The sequence below is a fragment of the Hemitrygon akajei genome, chromosome 18 (genome assembly GCF_048418815.1).
Source record: "Hemitrygon akajei chromosome 18, sHemAka1.3, whole genome shotgun sequence".
NCBI classification, from domain to species: Eukaryota; Metazoa; Chordata; class Chondrichthyes; order Myliobatiformes; family Dasyatidae; genus Hemitrygon; species Hemitrygon akajei.
In genome coordinates this window covers 18031659-18056096 of record NC_133141.1, presented here as the reverse complement: position 1 = coordinate 18056096, position 24438 = coordinate 18031659, and the positions used below count along the sequence as shown (strand labels likewise).

At 42.7% G+C, this 24438-nt stretch overlaps 1 protein-coding gene across 2 annotated transcripts in view; it reads left to right on the top strand.

Annotated features, from left to right (window-relative positions):
• Nucleotides 1-12492: 12492 nt before the first annotated feature.
• Nucleotides 12493-24438, top strand: part of eif4ba (eukaryotic translation initiation factor 4Ba) — a 68641-nt gene continuing 56695 nt past the window's right edge. For both annotated transcript variants that reach the window (XM_073071010.1, XM_073071009.1), the window contains exons 1-2: nucleotides 12493-12528; nucleotides 22189-22329. In XM_073071010.1, the coding sequence (XP_072927111.1) occupies nucleotides 12516-12528; nucleotides 22189-22329 (154 nt within the window). In that variant the 5' untranslated portion in view covers nucleotides 12493-12515. The remainder of the gene's footprint in view (nucleotides 12529-22188; nucleotides 22330-24438) is intronic.

Below are 24438 nucleotides of genomic sequence, written 5' to 3'. Positions count from 1 at the left end.
TATTACATAAGCGTCACAGATTGAGGTTTAAGGAGGATAAAGGAGAGGTTCTGAGAGAGAGTTCCAGAGCTTAGGGCCCTGGTGTACATTTGCAGATGGACAAGTGAAGAGGAGGGTTTACCAGGACCAAAACTGAGGGAATGGACAGTCATTGAAGGTTCGGAGTGAAAGCAACCAGGGGCATTCATTGAGCTTGGAAACAAGGTTGAGGATTTCAAAAACAAGGCATTGGTGGAAAAAGATCTGGAGTAGATCTGTGGGTCTGCACTGGATCTTTTTCAAAGGGCAAATGAGGGGTGAATGGGACCAGTGTGGGTTAGGGCAGAGTGGACAGCAGAGTTTTGAATTATCTCAAGTGTATGTAGAAGATGAGAGTCAGCCAGGAGAGTTTCGGAATAATTGAGCATGGTTTATTTGCATTGGGTCTAGAAGTAACCAGAACATGGATGAGAGTTTCAGCAGCTAATGGATTGAGATGGGGCATGCAAGTGAAATCAGTCAGGATAGCAGTGTTGCAAACAGTCAGGTAGGGGAGAGTCTAAGGCCTGAGATAATGGCTGCAAGTAGAGGTAGTGACGGAGCAGGTACCAGGAGAATGGGGTGTGGGTTAGAGAGTCATTGAACATTACAGCACAGAAACAGGCCCTTCTGCCAATCTAGTCTGCACCAAGCTATTAATCTGTCTAGACCCATCAACCTGCACCCTGACCATAGCCCTCCACACCCCTCCCATCCCGGGACCACTCTGTCACAAAGTCAGAATCAGAATCAGGTTTATTATCACCGACATGTGGCGTGAAATTTGTTAACTTAGCTGCAGCAGTTCAATGCAATAGATGATCTAGCAGAGAGAGAATAATAATAATAAATTAAATTAAATATTAATAATAATAAATAAACAAATAAATCAGTTACATATATTGAATAGATTTTTTTAAATGTGCAGAAAACAGAAATACTGTATATTAAAAAAGTGAGGTAGTTAGTGTCCAAAGATTCAATGAGTTGGCAACAGCAAATAAAACAAAACACAATGACTGCCTGCAGTCACCACAACAGCACCAGTGTACGTAAAAACGAGTAAAAGCTACATTAAGTTCAGCACTATATTGAACTCTCTCACTCGCTCATCAATTTTATTTTGTTCTCACTCAACCACCAGAGGGAGCCAAAAGCAACAAAATTAAATTGCCTTCACGATTACATCTTCTCTATAATATGGACAAAATTTACAAAAATGTAAAATAAAGTCAAAAAAATATACAATGCTACTACATTTACATGTACAATATCCCTACAAATAATGCAGCTGGATTTACCATGGCATGTACTCAGAGTTGACATTATCCTAAATGGATGTCACTTATACTACAACAGTTCAAAGTGCATCTTAATGATTGAATGATTGAACCTTTGTCTGACTCAGTGAGCTGACAAGAAGGTGGCATGTCAAGAGTTATAAAGATCTCAACTTCCGTCGATCAGAAGGAAGGGGTATCTATCGATCCCTTCTTCTTTGCTCATTGCCATCTTCTGATCTCCACAGCTCATCCATTTTGTTTTGCCGATGCTGATGGTGCTATCTATCTATATGGCAGAGCAGGTTGACAGGAAACTCAATCAGCTCAATGATACCCACTTCCTGCAGGCTCATTGGCGCTTCGCTAAGCATTTCCTCCAAGCCCAGGCAGTGCTTTGAATAACCAAGGCTAACCTTTCCCTTCAGGTGAATAGCAACACACACAAAATGCTGGTGGAACACAGCAGGCCAGGCAGTATCTATAGGGAGAAGCACTGTCGACGTTTCGGGCCGAGACCCTTCGTCAGGACTAACTGAAAGGAAAGATAGTAAGAGATTTGAAAGTAGGAGGGGGTGGGGAAAATGCAAAATGATAGGACAGGACCGGAGGGGGTGGGATGAAGCTAAGAGCTGGAAAGGTGATTGGCAAAAGGGATACAGAGCTGGAGAAGGGAAAGGATCATAGGATGGTCTCCCAGTCTGAGGCCTTCTATATATTGGTGGCTGGTGTGATATACTGTGTCCAGTGCTCCTGGTTCGGCCTTCTATATATTGGTGAGACCCAACGCAAACTGGGAGACCATTTTGCTGAACACCTACACTCTGTTCACCAGAGAAAGCAGGATCTCCCAGAGGCCACACATTTTAATTCCACATCCCATTCGTCTATCCATGGTCTCCTCTACTGTCAAGATGAAGCCACACTCAGGTTGGAGGAATAACCTCCAACCTGATGGCATGAACATTAACTTCTCTAACTTCCGTTAATACCCCTCCTCCCCTTCTTACCCCATCCCTGACATATTTAGTTATTTCCCCCTCCTTTTTTTTCTCACTGTCTCTGCCCATCACTCTGCCTGTTCTCCATCTCCCTCTGGTGCTTTCCCCCCCCCTCCCCCTTTCTTTCTCCCTCGGCCTCCCGTCCCATGATCCTTTCCCTTCTCCAGCTCTGTATCCCTTTTGCCAATCACCTTTCTGGCTCTCAGCTTCATCCCACCCCCTCCGGTCTTGTCCTATCATTTTGCATTTTCCCCACCCCCTCCTACTTTCAAATCTCTTACTATCTTTCCTTTCAGTTAGTCCTGACGAAGGGTCTTGGCCCGAAACGTCGACTGTGCTTCTCCCTATAGATGCTGCCTGGCTTGCTGTGTTCCACCAGCATTTTGTGTGTGTTGTTTGAATTTCCAGCATCTGCAGATTTCCTCGTGTTTGGCTTCAGCTGAATGTTGGCTTTCATGCCTTGAATGCTTCTAAGCTCATTATAAACTTTTCCAGCTACTCAGGACTGATTCTACATGCTCACATTCTCTTGCCTTCCTGGCTGCTGGCTCCAAGCTATCAGATTTGGTGTTTGACCTGAGACAATCAAAGAGGGAGCTTTGCTAATCAGTCCTAATCACTACCTCGGCACAGTACCACTATAATCACTTTGATTCCTTTGCTCTAAAATAGATTTAATTTGTTCTAATTGACTTCTTTCTTGTAAAACTCGTTTGTTTTTTCTTGTGAATGTTGTACATCTGATTCTAAGTGCACACGATGCTGCTGCAAGTATTTTTTTGCACTTGTGTACTTGATGTGACAATTAACTTGACTTTGACTTTGCTTCTCTTTCACCAATTTTCACTTCAACCTCACACATGTTGATCACCTTGAAGCTTTCCTGGTAAACACTGGTGACATTGTCCCATCTGACATATTCTCATTCTTACATTCTGAAGCACCTTCCATTGACACTTCAACATTTGTTTCTTATCAGCAAGGAGGCCTTTCAGCCCATCATGTCTGCCAAATCTCAGAGTTATCCAGCCATTCTCATTTCTCCATTAATATACTAGTAATTGGCCGGCCGGTGGCACAGTAGCATCAGCACTGGACTTCTGGGCAAGAGGTCCCAAGTTCGAATCCGGCCGGCTCCCTTGCACATCGTAAAAAAATACCTGGAGAGGGATGGGCTCTGCCAGGTTTCAGATGCCCAAGTACGATGAGCAATCAGACATGCTTTATTGATCCCGAGGAAAATTGGGTTTCGTTACAGTTGCACCAACCAAGAATAGAGCAAAATAAAACCAGAAATGATTAAATAATAATAAGTTAATTATGCCAAGTGGAAATAAGTCCAGGACCAGCCTATTGGCTCAGGGTGTCTGACATTCCGAGGGAGGAGTTGTAAAATTTGATGGCCACAGGCAGGAATGACTTCCTATGACGCTCAGTGTTACATCTCGGTGGAATGAGTCTCTGGCTGAATGTACTCCTGTGCCTAACCAGTACATTATGGAGTGGGTGGGAGTCATTGTCCAAGATGGCATGCAACTTGGACAGCATCCTCTTTTCAGACACCACCGTCAGAGAGTCCAGTTCCACCCCCACAACATCACTGGCCTTACGAATGAGTTTGTTGATTCTGTTGGTGTCTGCTGCCTCAGCACACAACAGCAAATATGATAGCACTGGCCACCACAGACTCATAAAACATCCTCAGCATCGTCCAGCAGATGTTAAAGAACCTCAGTCTCCTCAGAAATAGAGACATAGAAACATAGAAAATAGGTGCAGGAGTAGGCCATTCGGCCCTTTGAGCCTGCACCGCCATTCAGTATGATCATGGCTGATCATCCAACTCAGAACCCTGCACCTGCCTTTTCTCTATACCCCCCCCGATCCCTTTAGCCACAAAGGCCATATCTAACTTCCTCTTAAATATAGCCAATGAACCGGCCTCAACTGTTTCCTGTGGCAGAGAATTCCACAGATTCACCACTCTCTGTGTGAAGAAGTTTTTCCTCATCTCGGTCCTAAAAGGCTTTTATCCTTAAACTGTGACCCCTCGTTCTGGACTTCCCCAACATCGGAAACAATCTTCCTGCATCTAGCCTGTCCAATCCCTTTAGAATTTTATACGTTTCAATAAGATCCCCCCTCAATCTTCTAAATTCCAGTGAGTATAAGCCTAGTCGATCCAGTCTTTCTTCATATGAAAATCCTGCCATCCCAGGAATCAATCTGGTGAACCTTCTCTGTACTCCGTCTATGGCAAGAATGTCTTTCCTCAGATTAGGGGTCCAAAACTGCACACAATATTCTAGGTGCGGTCTCACCAAGGCCTTGTACAACTGCAGTAGAACCTCCCTGCTCCTGTACTCAAATCCTTTTGCTATGAATGCCAACATACCATTTGCCTTTTTCACCGCCTGCTGTACCTGCATGCCCACCTTCAATGACTGGTGTACAATGACACCCAGGTCTCGTTGCACCTCCCCTTTTCCTAATCGGCCACCATTCAGATAATAATCTGTTTTCCTGTTCTTGCAACCAAAGTGGATAACCTCACATTTATCCACATTAAATTGCATCTGCCATGAATTTGCCCACTCACCTAACCTATCCAAGTCACCCTGCATCCTCTTGGCCTCCTCCTCACAGCTAACACCGCCACCCAGCTTCGTGTCATCCGCAAACATGGAGATGCTGCATTTAATTCCCTCGTCTAAATCATTAATATATATTGTAAACAACTGGGGTCCCAGCACTGAGCCTTGCGGTACCCCACTAGTCACTGCCTGCCATTCTGAAAAGGTCCCGTTTACTCCCACTCTTTGCTTCCTGTCTGCCAACCAATTCTCTATCCACATCAATACCATACCCCCAATACCGTGTGCTTTAAGTTTGCACACTAATCTCCTGTGTGGGACCTTGTCAAAAGCCTTTTGAAAATCTAAATATACCATATCCACTGGCTCTCCCCTATCCACTCTACTAGTTATATCTTCAAAAAAGACAGCTCTGACCCTTCTTGTAGACAGCCTCAATGTTCTTTGACCAGTTCAGTTTATTGTCAATTTGTATCCCCAGGTACTTGTAATCCTCCACCACGTCCACACTGACCCTTTGGATGGAAACAGGGGTCACCGGTGCCTTGGCCCTCCTCAGGTCCGCCACCAGCTCCTTAGTCTTTTTCACATTAAGCTGCAGATGATTCTGCTCGCACCATGTGACAAAGTTTCCCACCGTAGCCCTGTACTCCGCCTCATCTCCCTTGCTGATGCATCCAACTATGGCAGAGTCATCAGAAAACTTCTGAAGATGGCAAGACTCTGTGTTGTAGTTGAAGTCCGAGGTGTCGATAGTGAAGAGAAAGGGAGACAGGACAGTCCCCTGTGGAGCCCCAGTGCTGCTGACCACTCTGTCTGACACACAGTGTTGCAAGCGCACATACTGTGGTCTGCCAGTCAGGTAATCAATAATCCATAACACCAGGGAAGCATCCACCTGCATCACTGTCAGCTTCTCACCCAGCAGAGCTGGGCGGATGGTGTTCAACGCACTGGAGAAGTCAAAAAACATGACCCTCACAGTGCTCGCCGGCTTGTCCAGGTGGGCGTAGACACGGTTCAGCAGGTAGACGATCCTCAACTCCTATTCAAGGCTGTTAGGTGAACTGGAGGGGGTCTAAGTGTGGCCTAACCATAGGCCGGAGCTGCTCCAATCACCAAAAAGATCGGTGCAAAAAGCTTGTCATGACGGTGCCCTGACGACTTCCAGGAGTTAAGGGCGCGCGCGCATATACACACACACACACACACACACACACACACACACACACACACACACACACACACACACACACACACACACACACACACACACACACACACACACACACACACACACTGCATTCTTTCTCATACAACCATAAACTCTCTCAAATTCTACCAACATACACTCAGGTTAACTCACAGTGACCAATTAACCCATCATCCTCCATGAACTTGGGATGCAGGAACACCTAGGTGAAATTAATGGGGTCACAGGGAGAATGTGCAAACTCCACACAGAGTTTGTGTGCAGGTCAGCTTCAAACTCAGGGCTCTGGTGCTGTGCTATACCACTGTGCCATTCAGAAATGCAGAAAAGTTCAGTATAATTCTGAACAGTCTATACAATCCATCCAGGATCACCACCTTCTCTGCTCAGTTCGTGAGCTTGCTGCTATGGATATTTTCCTCCCAGTAGACATTGCACTGCTTGATTGCCAGAGTTTGCCTCTATCTTGTTTTGCTCTCAAGCAGACTGCTGACAAATGTCCCTTGATACCACAGTTGTGGCAAACAAATTGTGTTTGCAGTCACAGCTCACTGTCGCAAACTGCCAGTGATAATACCAGCCTTACAGCTGGTGTCTGCCTTTAGCCAAAGATGTAGAAGACTTTAACCTCACTTACACTGCAGGCCTTTATTGGAAGATGTTGTTTCATTGACTGGTGTCTCTATTATCCAGACAATAATAAATGCCTGCTTGAAATTCAGTCTCTTCTCACTGAGCAAAAGTCAAAGTAAAGCAAATTTATTATTAAAGCACGTACACATCAACATATACAACCCCAAGATTTGTTTTCTTGCAGGCATTTACAGGAAAATAAAGTAATACAATAGAATGTATGAAAAACTATGCATAAACAAAGCCTGACAAACAAGCAATGAGATAAAGAAGATAGACTGTGCAAATAAATAAGTAATCCTGTACTGAGAACATGAGTTGTAGAGTCCTTGACGGTGAGTCTCTAAGCCATGTGGGTACGTGGTCGGCAGCAAGTTTTACATCTGTAAAAAAAACTAGAGAGTGTTGTTCTGTAGGTTGTGGAATCAGTTCAGCGTTGAGGTGAATGAAGTTATCCACACCGGTTCAGGAGCCTGATGGTTGTAGGGTAACAGCTGTTCCCAAACCTCATGGTGTGGTAACCAAGACTTTTGCACCCCCTGACCGATGGTAGTAGTGAGAGGAGAGAATGGTCTGGATGGTGGGGTCCTTGATGATGGATGCTGCTTTCCTGTAGATGTGCTCCATAGTGGGGGAGGACTTTGCCTGTGATGGACTGGACTGTTTCTTTATTAACACACACATCATGAATTCCACAAACTGGTGATCCCATTGTTCAACAGTTCATGTCAAACCTGCCTCAGAGACTGCAATAGCTTCAACGGGGTACTGGTTCCATCTGCTAGACTGAAACCAGGGAGAACTAGAGAGACACTCACACTGTTCAGCCAGTTTAAACAACATATCCAAATGCCTTGTCTCCTGGCATGAAGAAGATAGCAGTTCTGATAAGCATTTATTTTACTACCTCTGTGCCAGCAAAATGGGCTTCTTCTCCCCTCTGCATTGTCATTTGCAGAGAAGTGTGTTCCATTCTTTCTACATATTCAATCAATTGCTATTGACATGACCTAAAGTAATGACTGGTCATTCCTAGTTGTACAATCCCATGATACATAAAGTCATCAGAAGCAGGGGTAGACTATCCAGCCTCTCAAATCTACATGCTATTCAATAATATCATAGCTGTTACTTCAACTCAGTGCCATTTTCTGCATAAGACTACAATACCATAAAACATAGGAGCAGAATTAGGCCATTCAGCCCATTGAGTCTGCCCATTCCATCATGGCAGAACGGCGAGTCAGCTTACAGAGAGGAGGTGCAGCAGCTAACGGACTGGTACAAAGCCAACAACCTGTCTCTGAATGTGAACAAAACAAGAGATGGTTGTTGACTTCAGGAGGGCACGGAGCGACCACTCTACGCTGAACATCGACGGCTCCTCGGTAGAGATCATTAAGAGCACCAAATTTCTTGATGTTCACCTGGCGGAGAATCTCACCTGATCCCTCAACACCAGCTCCATAGCAAAGAAAACCCTGCAGCGTCTCTACTTTCTGCGAAGGCTGCGGAAAATCCATCTCCCATCCCCCATCCTCATCACATTCTACAGAGGATGTATTGAGAGCATCCTGAGCAGCTGCATCACTGCCTGGTTCAGAAATTGCACCATCTCGAGGTCAGCTGAGAAGATCATCAGGGTCTCTCTTCCCACCATTACAGACATTTACACCACACACTGCACCCGCAAAGCTAACAGCACCCCACGCTGTTAAGGACCCCACATACCCCGCCATACAAACTCTCCTCCCTCCTGCCATCTGGGAAAAGGTACCGACGCATTCGGGCTCTCACGACCAGACTATGTAACAGTTTCTTCCCCCAAGCCATCAGACTCCTCAATACTCAGAGCCTAGACTGACATCTACATCATTTATTATTATATTGAAATTTGTCCTCTACTATGCCTATTGTCTTGTTTATTAATTATTGTACTGCCCTGCACTGTTTTGTGCAGGTCTGTAGTCTAGTGCAGTTTTTATGTTGTTTTACGTAGTCTAGTGTAGCCTTGTGCTGTCTCACATAGTCCAGTATAGTTTTGTGTTGTTTCATGTAGCACCATGGTCCTGGAAGAACGTTGTTTCATTTTTACTGTGTTCTGTACCAGCAGATTATGGTCAAAATGACAGTATAATTGACGTCTTGATTATCTCTCTCAACCTCATTTTCCTGCCTTCTCCTTATAATCTTTGATGCCCTGACTAATCAAGAACCTATCAACCTCCACTTTAAATATACCCAGTGACTTGGCCTCCACAGCCACCTGTTCACCACCCTCATCTCTTGATATCCCAGGATGTGGGGATATTCATGATCCGCATATCCTGATTCCTTTGAAACCTCAAATGACAGAACGAAGAGAGCCTAGGCAACAATCTTTCCCTTGATGTCGGCAAAACAGAGGAGCTGGTCACTAACTTCAGGAACACACACAAAATGCTGGTGGAACACAGCAGGCCAGGCAGCATCTATAGGGAGAAGCGCTGTCGATGTTTCGGGCCGAGACCTTTCGTCAGGACTAACTGAAAGGAAAGATAGTAAGAGATTTGAAAGTAGTGGAGGGAGGGGGAAATGCGAAATGATAGGAGAAGACTGGAGGGGGTGGGGATGGAGCTAAGAGCTGGAAAGGTGATTGGCAAAAGTGATACCGAGCTGGAGAAGGGAAAAGATCATGGGACGGGAGGCCTCGGGAGAAAGAAAGGGGGAGGGGAGAGCATCAGAGAGAGATGGAGAACAGGCAGAGTGATGGGCAGAGAGAGAGAAAAAAACAAACAACTAAATATGTCAGGGATGGGGTAAGAAGGGGAGGAGGGGCATTAATGGAAGTTAGAGAAGTCAATGTTCATGCCATCAGGTTGGAGGCTACCCAGCCGGTATATAAGGTGTTGTTCCTCCAACCCGAATGTGTCTTCATCTTGACAGTAGAGGAGACATTAACTTCAGGAAGTGGGATGGAGTACATGCTCCAGTCTGAGGTGAAAGTGGTTGAAGATGACAGAGAGCTTCAAATACCTAGGTGTAAATATCACTAATACCTTGACCTGGTCCAGCCATGTAGACTCTATGACCAAGAAAGCTAACCAGCACCTTTACCTCCTGAGAAGGCTAAGGAAGTTCAGCATGTCCATGATGACCATCACCAATTTTCACAGATGTACCCTAGAAAGCACCTAACTCGAATGCCTGATTGATATGGCTAATGCTCTACCCAAGACAGCAAGAAATTGTAGACAGTCATAAACACAGCCCAGACCATCATGCAAACCAGCAATTCAGTCTACACTTCCTGCTGCCTCACAAATACTTTCTTAATGATTTGCACTTATTTGCAAGACCAGCATTTATTTCCCATTTCTAATTGGCATTGACCAGCTAATGTATTTCTGGGGAAAGTGTTTCCACAATGCTGTTGCTGAATTGTGTTTGGGGGGGGGGGGGCTGTAGAGTGTGGGTGTTTCAGGATTTACAATGTTGGAATGAAGAATACATTCTATAATACAATGGCTTCAGTCTAACAGATGGAATCAATATCCCGTTGAAGCTATTGCAGTTTCTGAAGTAGGTTTGAGGCAAACTGTTGAACAATGGGAACATAGGCAAAGCCCTCCCCCACTATGGAGCACATCTACAGGAAAGCAGCATCCATCAAGGACCCCACCATCCAGGCCATTCTCTCCTCTCACTACTACCATCGGTCAGGGGGTGCAAAAGTCTTGGTTACCACACCATGAGGTTTGGGAACAGCTATTACCCTACAACCATCAGGCTCCTGAAACAGTGTGGATAACTTCATTCACCTCAACGCTGAACTGATTCCACAACCTACAGAACAACACACCCTCGGATTTTCTTTTTTTTACAGATGTGTGGACCAACCGTTGCTCTGAGCAGGAAATTTTTACACAACCTGAAAACTGCGTGGCACTTTAATTAAACAGTATATCAGGGAAATTCCAGTAGTGCAGCAACAAAGGCTATGTACCCACACAGCTTGGAGGGAACAGACTCATTGACAAGGGCTCTACAACTCACGCTCTTAGTATTATTTCAATCCAATGCACATATTTCCTTCTGATAATGATGGAAGCCCTCCAGCCTATCGAATCTATCACAGAGCAATTCCATCCACTCATTTATTTTCCCTGTAATCTGATCTCCCCACATTCCCATCAACTCCCTCCAGATTCTATCCCTCACCTACACACTAAGGGCAATTTACAGTGACCAATTAACCTATGGACCCTCACATCTTTGGGATGTCGGAGGAAACCTGGGTTCCTGGGGGAAACCCACATGGTGACAGAGCTGCGTCCTCTGCACAGACAGTCCCAGACGTCAGGATCGAACCTGGGTCTCTGTTGCTGTGAGGGCAGCTATCCCACTGTGCTACCCAGTCATTTGGAATGGCAAAGAGTTAAATGGCAAAAGGAATCACGGAGCTGGAGAAATGTGCAACTTCGATGATTCCTTAAAGCATGCATTGCAGGAGAGAGTTATGTATGGTTTAAATAATAAATGGGTGCACAAGGAGCCCTTCATTTGGCCTAGCTTGCAAAATTACAACCTCAGTGAAAATGGCAGCAAAAAAATGCCAGAGTGAGGTGATGAATTTGTTCCAGGAGTGGAGAACAGAACCAGCCACGAAGGGGAGACATGAGTCAACGGTGAGTTGTGTCAGAATGTTACAGAATAAGATATAACCTCAACACCAGAGACACAAAGATGGCTCAGAAAGTCCACATATCTGAGAAAGCTAGGAAACAGCCCGACCTGTGCATATGTGGAACATCCTTTCAACAATGGAAAACAATGTGGTATGTAAACAGGTCAGTTGGGTGTGATGCCATAGCAATGTTGGAAATAAGGAAACTAAAGTAGAAGTTGTCATTCATTCCTTTGACCTGACCCACCATTCGACATGATCATGGCTGATCTCCCACTTCTGTTCTCCAATTAACATGAGCCTAATTAACCCAATCTCTCCTAATATATCAGCTCAGCCACCCTGGGAATCAGTTTGATAAACCTTTCTTGCACTTTCTTAATCACATAAGCATATTTAGTAGCTAGTTTAGTCTCTAATAAAAAAGTAAAACCATGGTTTGAATCTCCAGGTGTATCCTTATCATTCCTATTGATGGTAAATATCAGCTGAGGTGAGGTAGAAATTCTTCTCTCAGAGGGTTGAGATTCTTTGGAACTCCCTGCCACAAAGAAGTGTTTAGGTAGAGTACTTGCCCTCGATGTTTGAGAGAAATGGATTAAGGGTTCTAGAGAAAGAGCAGTAAAGTGAGCTTGAAGAGAGTTGAAGCAGCAATTCTTACTGAATGGCCGAACCCTGCTCGAACTTCTTATGGTCTTTCTGTGCTGGTCCTATCTATTGTAATTATACCTGACTCGACAGTTTATTCTGCTAACTCATTCCCATTACCCTTTCACCTTAAACCCATATCCCCTAGCTTTAGACTCCCCCATCCTGGGAAAAAGATTGTGATTATGAAAAAAAAAAGAAAAGAAAATACTGTAAATACTAACTGACTACGTTTCTTCAAAAACCTGCTGAGTATTTCCAGTTGAACATTTCTAATTATTTGAATCGGTAAAACAATTGTAATATAACAGTACATTTCAGGTAATTTCGACAATAAAAATGAGCGCTTTTTTTGCTTCATTGAATACAAAACGCGAACCACAAGATGTATTTCCCAACCACCGTTAAGTGGGGTGTCACGTGATTTCGATATCCGGGTCTTGTCATTGGTCATTCTCCAACATGGCGGCTTCAGGTAAGAGGTTGGGAGCGCGGAGTGGGGCGGGAGAAAAGAAACAGATCGGGCGCGGTTTCTGTTGGTGTAAGCCGGGTTTTGTGGGAACGGGCTTGATGAATTCCGGGGGGATGATGTGATGGGCGTGTGGCTGGCTGGCCAGTCGGCCATTCAGGCGACGGCTGCGAGTAGTGGGAAAGGGAACGAACAAGCGTGCGGGCGGGAGGGAGGCGTGCGGTGAGCCGGCGCGCCGAGGCGGCCTTCCCCACTCACTGAACATGCTGCGTCCCGTCCAGCTGGAGGGGGGGGGGGGGGGGGCAGGCGCGGCATGGGGCGACCACGAGAGAAACTTCACATTTCTGGCAGTACTTCCAACTCCTGAACCAGCATTTCGGCCTGCATTCGTCACGTTGTACGTGGCGTCTGCCAGAACTTTTGCCAATAGCAGTGGCGTTATACTGCCATCAGACAACGTCGCATATCGTAAAAATGTAAATTCTTGGAAATCTGCTCGTTCTGCGATTAGGCAACTCGAAATTACACCTGTAGCTTATGAGCTTGAAATGGATCATTTGTTATGTGATGTAAATCTAACCCATGTTTATGGTCATCATCTTCATCCTCAGATCTTGATTGGTTTCTCTACTACTATTGCCTCACACGTAGCAAGGTCATCTCTCTGATCAGTTTGTCCTCTGTTGTAATAATTATGCATATCCAAATTGATGATCCCAGTATAATTTCTTTTCTTTCTCTTTTTCTCCCCCCCCACCCCGATATGATTGCAATACCACAGCAATAAATGTTGTAAGGGAAATGGGCTTGAATATATGTGGAATATTACATTAAGCACAATTTAAATACCTTTTTTTGTTCCCTTGACTTTTGAAAGCTTTAACAAGTTATCTAATTAAGTTGCTTTAAAGTTGAAGGAGATTTGTACAAAGATGCTTTGAAACTTTCTGCTGACAGGGTAACCATGAACAAAAGTATATTATGTTAAACTTTTCCTCCAAGGGAGGTAATCTATAAGTCTTTATTCTAGAAGTCAGGCTTCTCCCTTAAAAGCTTTTTGATGCTATAATTGGAGTTCTCATGGCTGTCTTGTAGGTTTGTATTTGTATGAAGAGATAAGGAGCTGATCAGGTAAATTGAGTTGAGATGCAGATCAACCTTGATTTAATTAAATGAGGGAGCAGGTTACTGATCCTTTATACAACCTGAGATTGGTCAGCCTTTGCCTACCACTTCACTTCAAAATTCGGCTGTCCATTCAACAATCTCTCTGGCGTTCTTTTCTATTGCTTGCCTGTCTTAATAAAGCTAAGCATTCATGTCTCTTTTTCTTTTCGCTGCCTTTTGCTCTGTAAGCTCATATTTGTGAGGTTCATGGTTCACTTTCTGCTCATTGGGTATTTTTAATAAACTGTTGACCACCCAACTCTTTAGTTTCTCTGCTCTTTTTTTTAAATAGGTTTTTTCCTCTTGCTACATCACCCCCCCCCCCCCCCCCCCCAAGCTGCCATCATCGTGCCACTCCTAGGAAGTAAGCATCTGCAGTCATTCTCTCCTTGCAACCTAACTTCACTTCTCCAACAGTCTCAAATTTTCACCTTGCACTTCTGTGTATTTGAATCTTTTCTGTTTGAGTTTTCCCCATGCCACTACACTGAATGGCCTTGTACAAAGTCACATGTTACATCACAAATATCATCTTTGTGATCAAACCCTCCTCTGGTCCAGACTGTTCTTGTCTGCTTCCATAGTCACTTCATATTTAAAAAAGAGTATGACATTATCTTGTGTGGGTCATGACTAAACAATTGGTTGAATGTGAACTGGTCAAAGCTGGTATGGGTTTGGAAAGGGAAATTCAAGTCCAACAAATTAAATTAAGATTTTAATTATTGTATTAGATCAGGCCATGTTATTTATCCAGCAAAGGACTTGGTGGCACAAAATGCATGGAACTGGAGGCAACATCAATTTGGGCAAGGAAGCATGTATGTGATAATGGACAGAGAAAAGGGATGTTAGTTGTACATTCCAGTTGATAGGATGTGACTAGTGCTTCAACTTTTCACTAGTTTATATGTACATAAAGGAATAAAAAGCTGTGTAAATCCAGATTTTCTAACAATAATTAGGTGGCCAAATTTGAATCAATGAAGGATGCTTTGATAGCTTTGAATGCTATCACCTCTTACTAAGTTAAATCCAGCAAAGCAATGTTTTAATCTTCAAAACATCGAGGAACCATCACAAACTCCCACCGCCCCACCGCAATGATCTTGTGATTTCAGTCTCAGAAGCAAACGTGCTAGTGGCCTTCAGGAGGGTGAATCCATGTAAAGCATCCAGCCCAGCTGGGTTAGCTGGCCAAGTACTAAAGACCTGTGCTGACCAACTGACTAGAGTGTTAACTGAGATCGTTAACCTCTTGTTTTGGCAGTGTGTGGTACCCACCTGCTTCAAGCAGATTTGACTTAACCTGGTGCCCAAGGAAAACATGACCTGTCTCAATGACTATCGCACAGTAACACTTACATCCACACTGATGAAGTGTTTTGAGAGGTTGGTGATGAAACATATCAACCCCTGCCTGAGAAGTGACTTGAATCCGCTCCAATTTGCCTACTGGAGTAACAGGTCCACAGCAAATGTCATTTCTTTGGTTCTTCATTCAACCTTAGAACATCTGGACAGCAACAGTGCATACATCAGGATGCTCTTTATCAACTACAGCTCGGCATTCAATATCATCATCTCAGAACTAATCAATAAGCTCCAAGAGCTTGGCCTCGATACTTCCTTGTGCAATTGGATCCTGCATTTCCTCACTCGCAGACCCCAGTCATTTTGGATTAACAACAACATCTGCACAATCTCAATCAGCACAGGTGCACCACAAGGCTGTGTACTTAGTCCCCTGCCCTACTTACTTTACATTTATGACTGTGGCTAAGAACAGCTCCAGTGTTATATTCAAGTTTGCTGGAGACACCACTGTCATAGGCTGAATCAAAAGGTGGTGATGAATCAGTATATACGAGGGAGATTAAAAATCTAGCTATATGGGGTGTCAGAACAACTACTTCTTACTCAGTGTCAACAAGGCCAAGGAGCTGACTTCAGGAGAAGGAAAGCAAGGGTCCATGAGCTAGTCCTCTTCGGAGGTTCAGAGGTGGAGAGGGTCAGCAGCTTTAAATTCCTTGGTGTTATTTTGAAGGACCTGTCCTAGCCCCAGCCCATTAAGTGCAATAACGAAAGCACGACAGTGCCTCTACTTGGGAGTTTGCAAAGATTTGGTATGACATCTATAACTTTGCCAAACTTCTATAGCTATGTAGTAGAGTGGGTATAGAAACACCAATGTCCTTGAAAGGGAAATCCTGCAAAAGCTAGTGGATACGGCCCAGTCCATCATGGTAAAGCCCTCCCAACCATTGAGCACATCTATGTGAAACGCTGTTGCAGGAAAACACCATCAGGGACCCCTCATCACCTAGGATATGCTCTCTTCTTACTGCTGCTATCAAGAGGAAGGTACAGGAGCCTCAGGACTTGCACCACCAGGTTCAGGAACTGTTGTTACCCCTCAGCTATGAGGCTCTTGAACCAAAGGGGATAACCACTCAACTACACCTGCTCCATCATTGAGATGTTCCCACAACCCATGGACTCACTTTCAATGACTCTATCTCATGTTTTCGATATTTATTGCTTATTTATTTATTACTGTTTCTTCTTTTTGTACTTGCACAGTTTGTTGTCTTCTGCACTCTGGTTGAGCACCCATGTTTGGCAGTGTTTCATTGATTCTGTTGTGGTTATTCTATAGATTTATTGAGTATGCTCGCAAGACAGTGAATCTCTGGGTTGTATATGGTGACATATATGTACTTTGATAATAAAATTTGCTTTGAACTTTGGCACTGTAAATTGTGCTGAGAATGGTTGCATATGGATGAAATAGTGGCAATGCAGAATCACACAGATAAAATTGAAGCTAGAAGCATTAAATCAGCATGGGACCCATAGGTTCTTGTATTCCTTAAATGGAGAAGCTTAATACTGGTCCATTTAAGCTGTGCAAGGTGATTTAAACAATTTGGTAGGTCCAGTAAAACTCACTTAACCCACCATGCTCAGGAATTCAGTCCTAGAGGAGCAGATCTTCAGACCTTTTTTGTCTGTCCCTTGCCTACTCCATCCCTTAATTAATGATCTAAACACATTTAATTTACTTTGTTTATATGAAGTTTCCAGTGAATCTGATAAGTCTCAAAGCAGCACAGGATACAAAACCGGGTAAGTTTCAAGGGAGGGTGGTAACCAAGGTCCAATGTGTGCAAGGGGGAATGGAAATTGCACTGGGGCCCAGTGAGGCCTAACCATCAGAATTTCCAAATGATTGGTTAGTATGTTGTTGGTGTTTTATTGTAGATGGAAGCTTTCTTGTGACAGTAGTGTCCAGAACACTGACTCTGACAACATGCCAGTGGGAAAACTTTGGACACTAGACTTGCATCTGCTCTTTCATGAAGCAAATCTGGTTCCAATTCTGCAGTATCATTTGTCTTCACTGTTCTATTAGCTCATCTGAAAGCTTCAACCATGCCTTTTTTACTTCCAGATTCTATTATTCCAATGTTTTTATTAGCTTTCGTTCTATGCCCTCTACAAATTTGAAGAGAGCAGAAACACTGCAGTCCAAATCATGTATTTGCCCTCAGTCTTGTTCTTTCTCACCTATCTTGGCTCCCAGCGTACAATGTCTTTATTTTAAGTGTCATACTTGGGTCCAAATTCTTATTTCCCCACCCTTTCAGTTCTCCCAACTTTGGTTTTTAGATTCAAAAGAGCAAGTTGCAAATGACCAAGAATTTTCAGTGGAAATTGCTTAGAATTATAGCTTAAACATACAGAAGTTTTCAATTTTAATATCAACATATGTGTGTTTATGATACTTGCCTTTTTTATTGTGCCATCATGTTCATAATGCCATGAGCTGTTTGAAATAGAAATGTTTGATTTATGTCCATTACCAACACTTTGAGCGGGGGGGGGGGGGGGGGAGTCTGAACTGATAAGCATTCTGAAAAATTGTTAAATAGGTTTTACCCTTATGATTATTCTGATGTTTACCAGTCTCAAAGACTGCAGGGGCCCAAAGTCAGACTTGCTAAATCCATCTTTGTTGTTATTAACTTTTATCTATGGGTTCAGAGAATGTGGGTAGTTAAATTATAACAGTATCATATTTGAACAAGCAGCTTCTTTGTGTCCTTTCAGTTTATGGCCTGTTTTAAATGTTCACTTGAGTTCCTCATGGCATGCTGGGATAGAAATTACTGGCAGCGCAATAGTCCATGACCAGGTTAGAATGGCCTAGAGAATTGAATTGACAGGCAATAGGAAGCTTGGGCTCAGCCCTGTTGACTGAAGGTGTGTGCTGCACAAAGCAGTCTCCCATCTGTTTTGCACTGAGGTCACAATGTCTGTGGCTAACCCTGTTGGTATGGGTATGTTATTTAAATTTAAAACTACTAATATTGGAGCTAATCTAGGAGCAGTCATTTTGTGAGTCATGTCAGAAATGTGTCACATACAGTGGGGATCTGCAGTGAAATGAGTGATAACGGACCACTGCAATAGAACTCATTGACAATAGATTAGGGAAATTTTGTATAATGTCTGTCCCCAATATATCTGTAGTTAAGACTTCTCAATGCTGTTTGTATATAACATTTTAAGTTGTTAATTCAGTATAATAAACATAATGGCAGGGTTGAGTTTGAGTGTAACTCTTAGCCAGACTATGCATGAACATTGTTTTTAGCATCTGCAAAGCAGTAAGCCTTGCTTTAAAGTTCCACGGATTTCTGGTACTAAACTTGAATGTGAGTTAAACCTGAGTACAAGCTCAAAAGTAAGATTGCTCCAGCAGTCCATTGGAATGAAATTATAATTTCCTGTTTGTTATGAATGTTACTGCAGCTGGTGACCCTTTCCAAAAGGGCAATGGCAGCAGTGTCTAAATATTTTAAAGCAGAGATGGATTGATACTAGATGTGCAAGAGGGTGAAAAATTGCCACAAGTAGACAAGAATGCAGCCATGATCTTATTAAGTGGTGGGTCTGAGGGACCAAGTGACCAACTCTTAATTCTTAACTATGTGTTAATTTATTAGTGCATTACAAAATTTAAAATGCTAAAAACACATCATTACATCTTTGCCCAGTGTCAGCATTGAAACAGCTCTGATCAGTAAATAATACTGCTTTCTGAATATCACTGGATTAACTTCCTGGAACTTTCCGCACCCTTTGTGGTTGACACAACCATCAACATTTACTATTGTACATATTGTAACTCCATTCCCAACTGTTAATTTTTATACATGATTCTGTGCCCATGCCCTCCAAAGTTTGACCTCCAGGTGCATTGATTAAAGTGTGCAAAATTTCCTTGGTTTTGCTGTATTCATTTAAGATTATTTTTAGCATGGGTAGATTCTTTTTTTCTGCTATGTGTTTATTGCATAGTTTTTCAACTATTTTGAAAATTTGGCCTTTGTGACATGCTCCTTTAAATTCCAAACCAATCTGAATGGCTAAAGAGGGTGTCTAGCAGATCACAGAAGCGGATCAATGTATTTTTCTTCCATTTCACCAGTATAGTTGGGGCAGTAAAAATCAGTGTACAATGGTGAATGTTCTATTAGTGAGAATTGATAAAAGCAGCTACTGTTAAGTCCAACTTACGGTTGTAAAAATAAAATGCCTAAACTTCATCAATATTCAGTACTTATTTCTTAATGCTACTTTTTCAGATAGCCATAATTTGAACTGAGGAAGCTTGCCTGACTAAACCACAAGCAGCTATATTCAATAAATCTATGCTGATAATTCATTATTAGCATTTTGGTAGCTAGTTGGTTATTCTGTTAAAATTCAAGACTTCCAAAAAGTTTGTTATTTTTAACTACTTGAAAAGTATTTCTTTGGTAGTATGTTACAGATAAAATGGTAGATTTTGAATCTGGAATGATGTTAATTTTCTCAGGTAATAAAAGCTCTCCAAAATTCTATATAATAACACTGGTCCAGTTGAATTAGTATTCTAATATTCTCTTTTTTATATCATAAGTGCTTATTCTAGAACAGCAGTTCCCAACCTGGATGCTAAGACTCCATGGCATAAAGAAGGTTGGGAATCCCTGTTGTAGAGGAACAGATATGAGGCTTAATATTCATTCTCATAATATAACTCATTTATCTAGTATCTTTTATGATCTCAAGATGTCCCAATGCACTTTCCATCTAATTAAATTCAAAGGATTCAAAGCATGTATAAGTAATACAACCTTGAGATTTGTCTGCTTACAGGCAGCCACCAAGTAAGAAACCTCCAAGAATGATCAGAGAAAGCAGGGGGGGAACCACAAGTCGTGTAAACAATAAAAGCACTAACAATAACAGCATTCCAAACCAAACTGAGTCTGTAGACCTGATTCCTGGAGTAGGCCCATAGCCTCTTTCTCAGTTCATCATGTAATGGGGTGAATCGTTGCAGAACTCACAGGCATGAAGTGTGTAGTAGCCAGAGCAGTCTCTCAGCCTCAGTACCGAGGACAGTGGAGTAAAATGTCATGGAGCAGAACCAGATGGACCCTCCCCTTGGCTCCCAACATCCTGCCCTTTCAGTCGATCTGGCCCGGCATTTAAATTGTCCAAATGCTCAGACCCGGGCCCCTTACTGAAGGGCAGTCACTATAGTAATGAGCATGATGTAGCAGACAATTTAAAGATAGCATGTTCCTCCAACAACAAAATAATAACCCCATTTGTTTTGATGCTTATTAAGGGGTAGATATTAGCCAAGCCACTCGGGAAAATTCCGTGCTATTTTGAAATAATGCTGTGGGATCTGTAACATCCACTTGAGCAGGTGTAGGGATTGGCTGAATAAGTCCTCCAAAGTGCAATCCCTTATGATCAGTGCAGCACCAGAGGAGAGCTGCACTGACTGTCAACTTGGATTTTTGTGTTTTCTGTGGAGGCCTTTTAAGCTAACAACCTAATGACTGGAGTGAGAATATCACTCTAAGCACAAATTACATTCATTTTGTTCTTTAGTTACTTGATCCAAATAGAGCTTTTTAAGCATTTTCTTGTTTTTATAAGAAGGAAATCTTATTTAATACTCAAGGGGAATTGAGAAACTGAAGTAGTAAATTCTATGGAGAAAAATAAACATTTTGACATTAAAGTAAACATGTATGTTTATTGGTTTGTAAGTGTCAAATTTAATGTTTAAAGTTATGGAAGTGATTTTGTGATTGTATAGTATTGATCACAGTTGCAGACTAGTCCCTTGAGCATTTTGTTTTGCAGCAGAACTGGTTTGAATTAGATCTGTTCATTCTTTCATTTCCTGGCTTTTATTTCTAAATGCGAATCGTACTCAATCCTGAATCTCCAATCATCTCTTCCTCGCTTTCCAATTATGGCACACTTATGACCTTTCACTTGATGTGAAATTTGCATATAAGCTGGTTAAGCCCAACCTTAATGACTGAAATTAGTTATCAGTCATTATTTCCATTAAAGTTTTATTCTTTCAGTTTATCTGTAATTGTTTGCATATTGACATTGAGTTGGACTTGTCTTTTAATGGTCATATCTCACATTAATATCATTATAAACCATCTAGCAGAAAAACAAAGTATTGTAATCTTTGGAAGAACATACAACATGAGTATGACCTCCTCCCAATTTAGAAGAAAGGCCAAGCCAGTCCGATGACATTTGTTGCCCAAAGCATGTTGCTTTAACAAGTTACAGTGCTTGAAGGAGGGGAAAATGACCATTACAGCTTGCTACAATCAAACATTTCTATGCACTTTAATATGGGAGTGTACCAAAGCAGAGAGCCCTGGTGTATAGTGTGCCAAGTTTTCATTATTGAATCTCTGTGACTTTGGTCTTTTACTTTCATGGTGGCTTTAAACTGAAGTTCCTCCATCTTTAGAGGCCTGGTTTAAACTGATAGTATTGGCAGATGTGCTCTTTTTCTGAGAAATTGGTAGTGGGTGGGGAAGTAATTCTCATTTTCTGTACAATACGAAGAAAGATGTGGTAATTTTCTTATCACAGTTCATGCATGCATTTTCCTGAATTCTATGGCTGCCAACCTCTATCCAATAAGAGTTGCCAGTTGCAAAATTTTAAAATAATTTCCTTGTGTATTGCATAGTTTGCATGTTTAAGTTGTCGTTTGGTTATTTTTCATGTTTTGCCTTTTCCAGTGAAGGAGGTTTATTTTGTGTTTTTTTTTCCATTTACCACCTCCTCTGGTTCTGCCTTTGTCTCTGTAGTAATTTGTGGTACGTGAGCTCTGCATCAAAGAAATCCTGCCCGATAATGTTGGCAGAGGACAAGGGCACCTTAGTTAGCTGAGTAGCAGCTGTTAAGGATTGAGATTTTATATTTGTTTAAACCTGGAGCCATAAAATATGTGCATCCAGTTTTTTTTCTTTGAGGGTAGAAGGTGCAGGGCAGGAGTTGAGGGGGTAATTATCAAAATGTCAGCCAGGTAATATAGGCAAACAATGTTTCCTAGTGCAGTACATTAATGTAAGTTAGTTTTCAAATTTTGTATTTCTTCCATTTTAGGGAAGAAAAAGCAGAAAAAGGGAAAAACCCTTACCTTAACTGACTTTCTGGCAGAAGATGGAGGAGGAGGGAATGCCCCAGTCTACATTCACTCAAAGCCAGTAAGTTGGGCAGATGAGACAGATGACTTGGATAATGAAGGTAAGATCATTTAGCAATTAAGAAATCCTGACTTGTGGCCCATAATATAAAATACTTGCAACCTGAGGCTTCATCAGTTGATTGTTTGCTGAATACCTTTCTGCAGTCCACAGTACCCCTGGAGCATGCTTCTAACACGGCCTTTCTAAATGTGAGTTCTGTGTTTTTGGGGTTTCATGTTAAATTTTTTTTTTGCTTTGGAGCTGCAGGTCATTCTTGCAAAATGTTCAAGCTGGCATTTTTTTTAAAGTCGCGTCCATCTCCAAGTCCACTTTGGCAAGAATTCCACACCCCGCACTGATGAACCCTACTGCTGTCTCCAACCCACCACCACCTCTTGGCCACCCTGCTCTGGGTCTTTTCATCTTAAATTGCTGACAAGACAGCAACCATCTCGACTTCAGTACTCCTCTCTCATCCTCTGAACGTACTGCTATCCACACTATCAAACCTGCAGACAAACGGGGTGCTGTTGTAGTGTGGCGGACTGACTTCTACCTTGCTGAGGCCAGGTGGCAAATCTCAGACACCACCTTATAGCTACTCCTTGAAGAAAACACCGTTCCAGACTATCAGAAATCTGTCTCTGACACCATCATGGACCTCGTCTCTCAAATTCCCATCCACTGCCAGCAAATTCATAGTTCACTTATTCCGCACTGCTCACTTCTATTTCCTACCCAAAATCCACAATCCTGACTGTCCAGGTAGACCTATTGTCTCTGCCTGCTCTTGTCCCACTAAACCTGTGTCCTCATACCTCAACTCCATTCTATCCCCTTTGATTTAGTCCCTTCCCACCTACATTTGAGACACATCTCATGCTCTTGATCTCATTAACTTTCCTTTCCATGGCCCTAACCCCCTGATTTTCACCATGGATGTCCAGTCCCTATACACTTCTATTCCCCCATCAAGAAGACTTGAAACCTCCTCCACTTCTTTCTCAATAAAATAACCAACTCTTCTCCCTCCACCACCATCTTCCATCTGGCAGAAGTGGTTCTCATGCTCAACAATTTTTCCTTTGGCTCTTCCCACTTTCTTCAAACTCGGAGTAGCCAGGTGCACAAGGTATGCTTGCCTCTTTGTTGGCTACTTAGAACAGTCCATGTTCCACGCCTTCCCTGGTAATACTCCCCAACTCTTCCTCCACTACATTGATGACTGCATTGGTGCTGCTTCATGCACCTGTGCTGAGCTCGTCAATTTCATTAACTTTGCCTCTAACTTCCACCCTGGATCAATTGAATTTAAGGACATTTCTGACACCTCCCTCCTCTTCCTCAATCTCTTTGTCTCCATCTTTGGAGACAACTGTCAACTAACTCTTTGTAAACCCACCGATTCTCACGGTTATCTTGACTATGCCTTTCTCACCCTGTCTTCGGTAACAAAAAAAATCCCTTTTCTCAATTACTTCGTTTCCATAGCATCTGTTCCCAGGATGTAGCTTCCCTTTCCAGGACATCAGCGATGTCCTCCTCCTTCAAAGAACAAGGTTTGGAAGTTGACCTGTCCAAGACCAGAAGAAGCTGCAGAAGATAGTGAACATAGCCCAGCACATCACACAAACCAATCTTCCATCCTTGAACTCACTTTACACCACATGCTGTCGGAGCAGTGCTGCCAGGATAATCAAGGATAAGTCCCACCCAGCCAACACACGTTTTGTCCCACTTCTCTCCGGGGGAAGGTTTAGGAGCATGAAGATAAGTACGGCCAGATATGGGAACAGCTTCTTTCCAACTGTGATAAGACTGCTGAACGGATCCTGACCCGGATCTGGGCCGTATCTTCTAAATATCTGGACCTGATTTGCACTACCGTACTTTCCCTTTTCTATTTTCTAATTATGATTTATAATTAAAAATTTTATTATATTTACTTCGATGCAGACCCCCAGACAGTAGTAAGGATACCGCCTACAAATTAAAATTGAAATAGAAAATGCATGCCAAAAGGGAAATGTTATAATAGTTATGGGGGACTTCAATAAGCAGGTAGGTTGGTGCTGGATTATAGGTGGGGGCATGAGAGAGAGGAGTTGACCAGAATTGATTGCAAAAGAACACTGGCATGGATGAGCAACAATGGCTGGAATTTCTG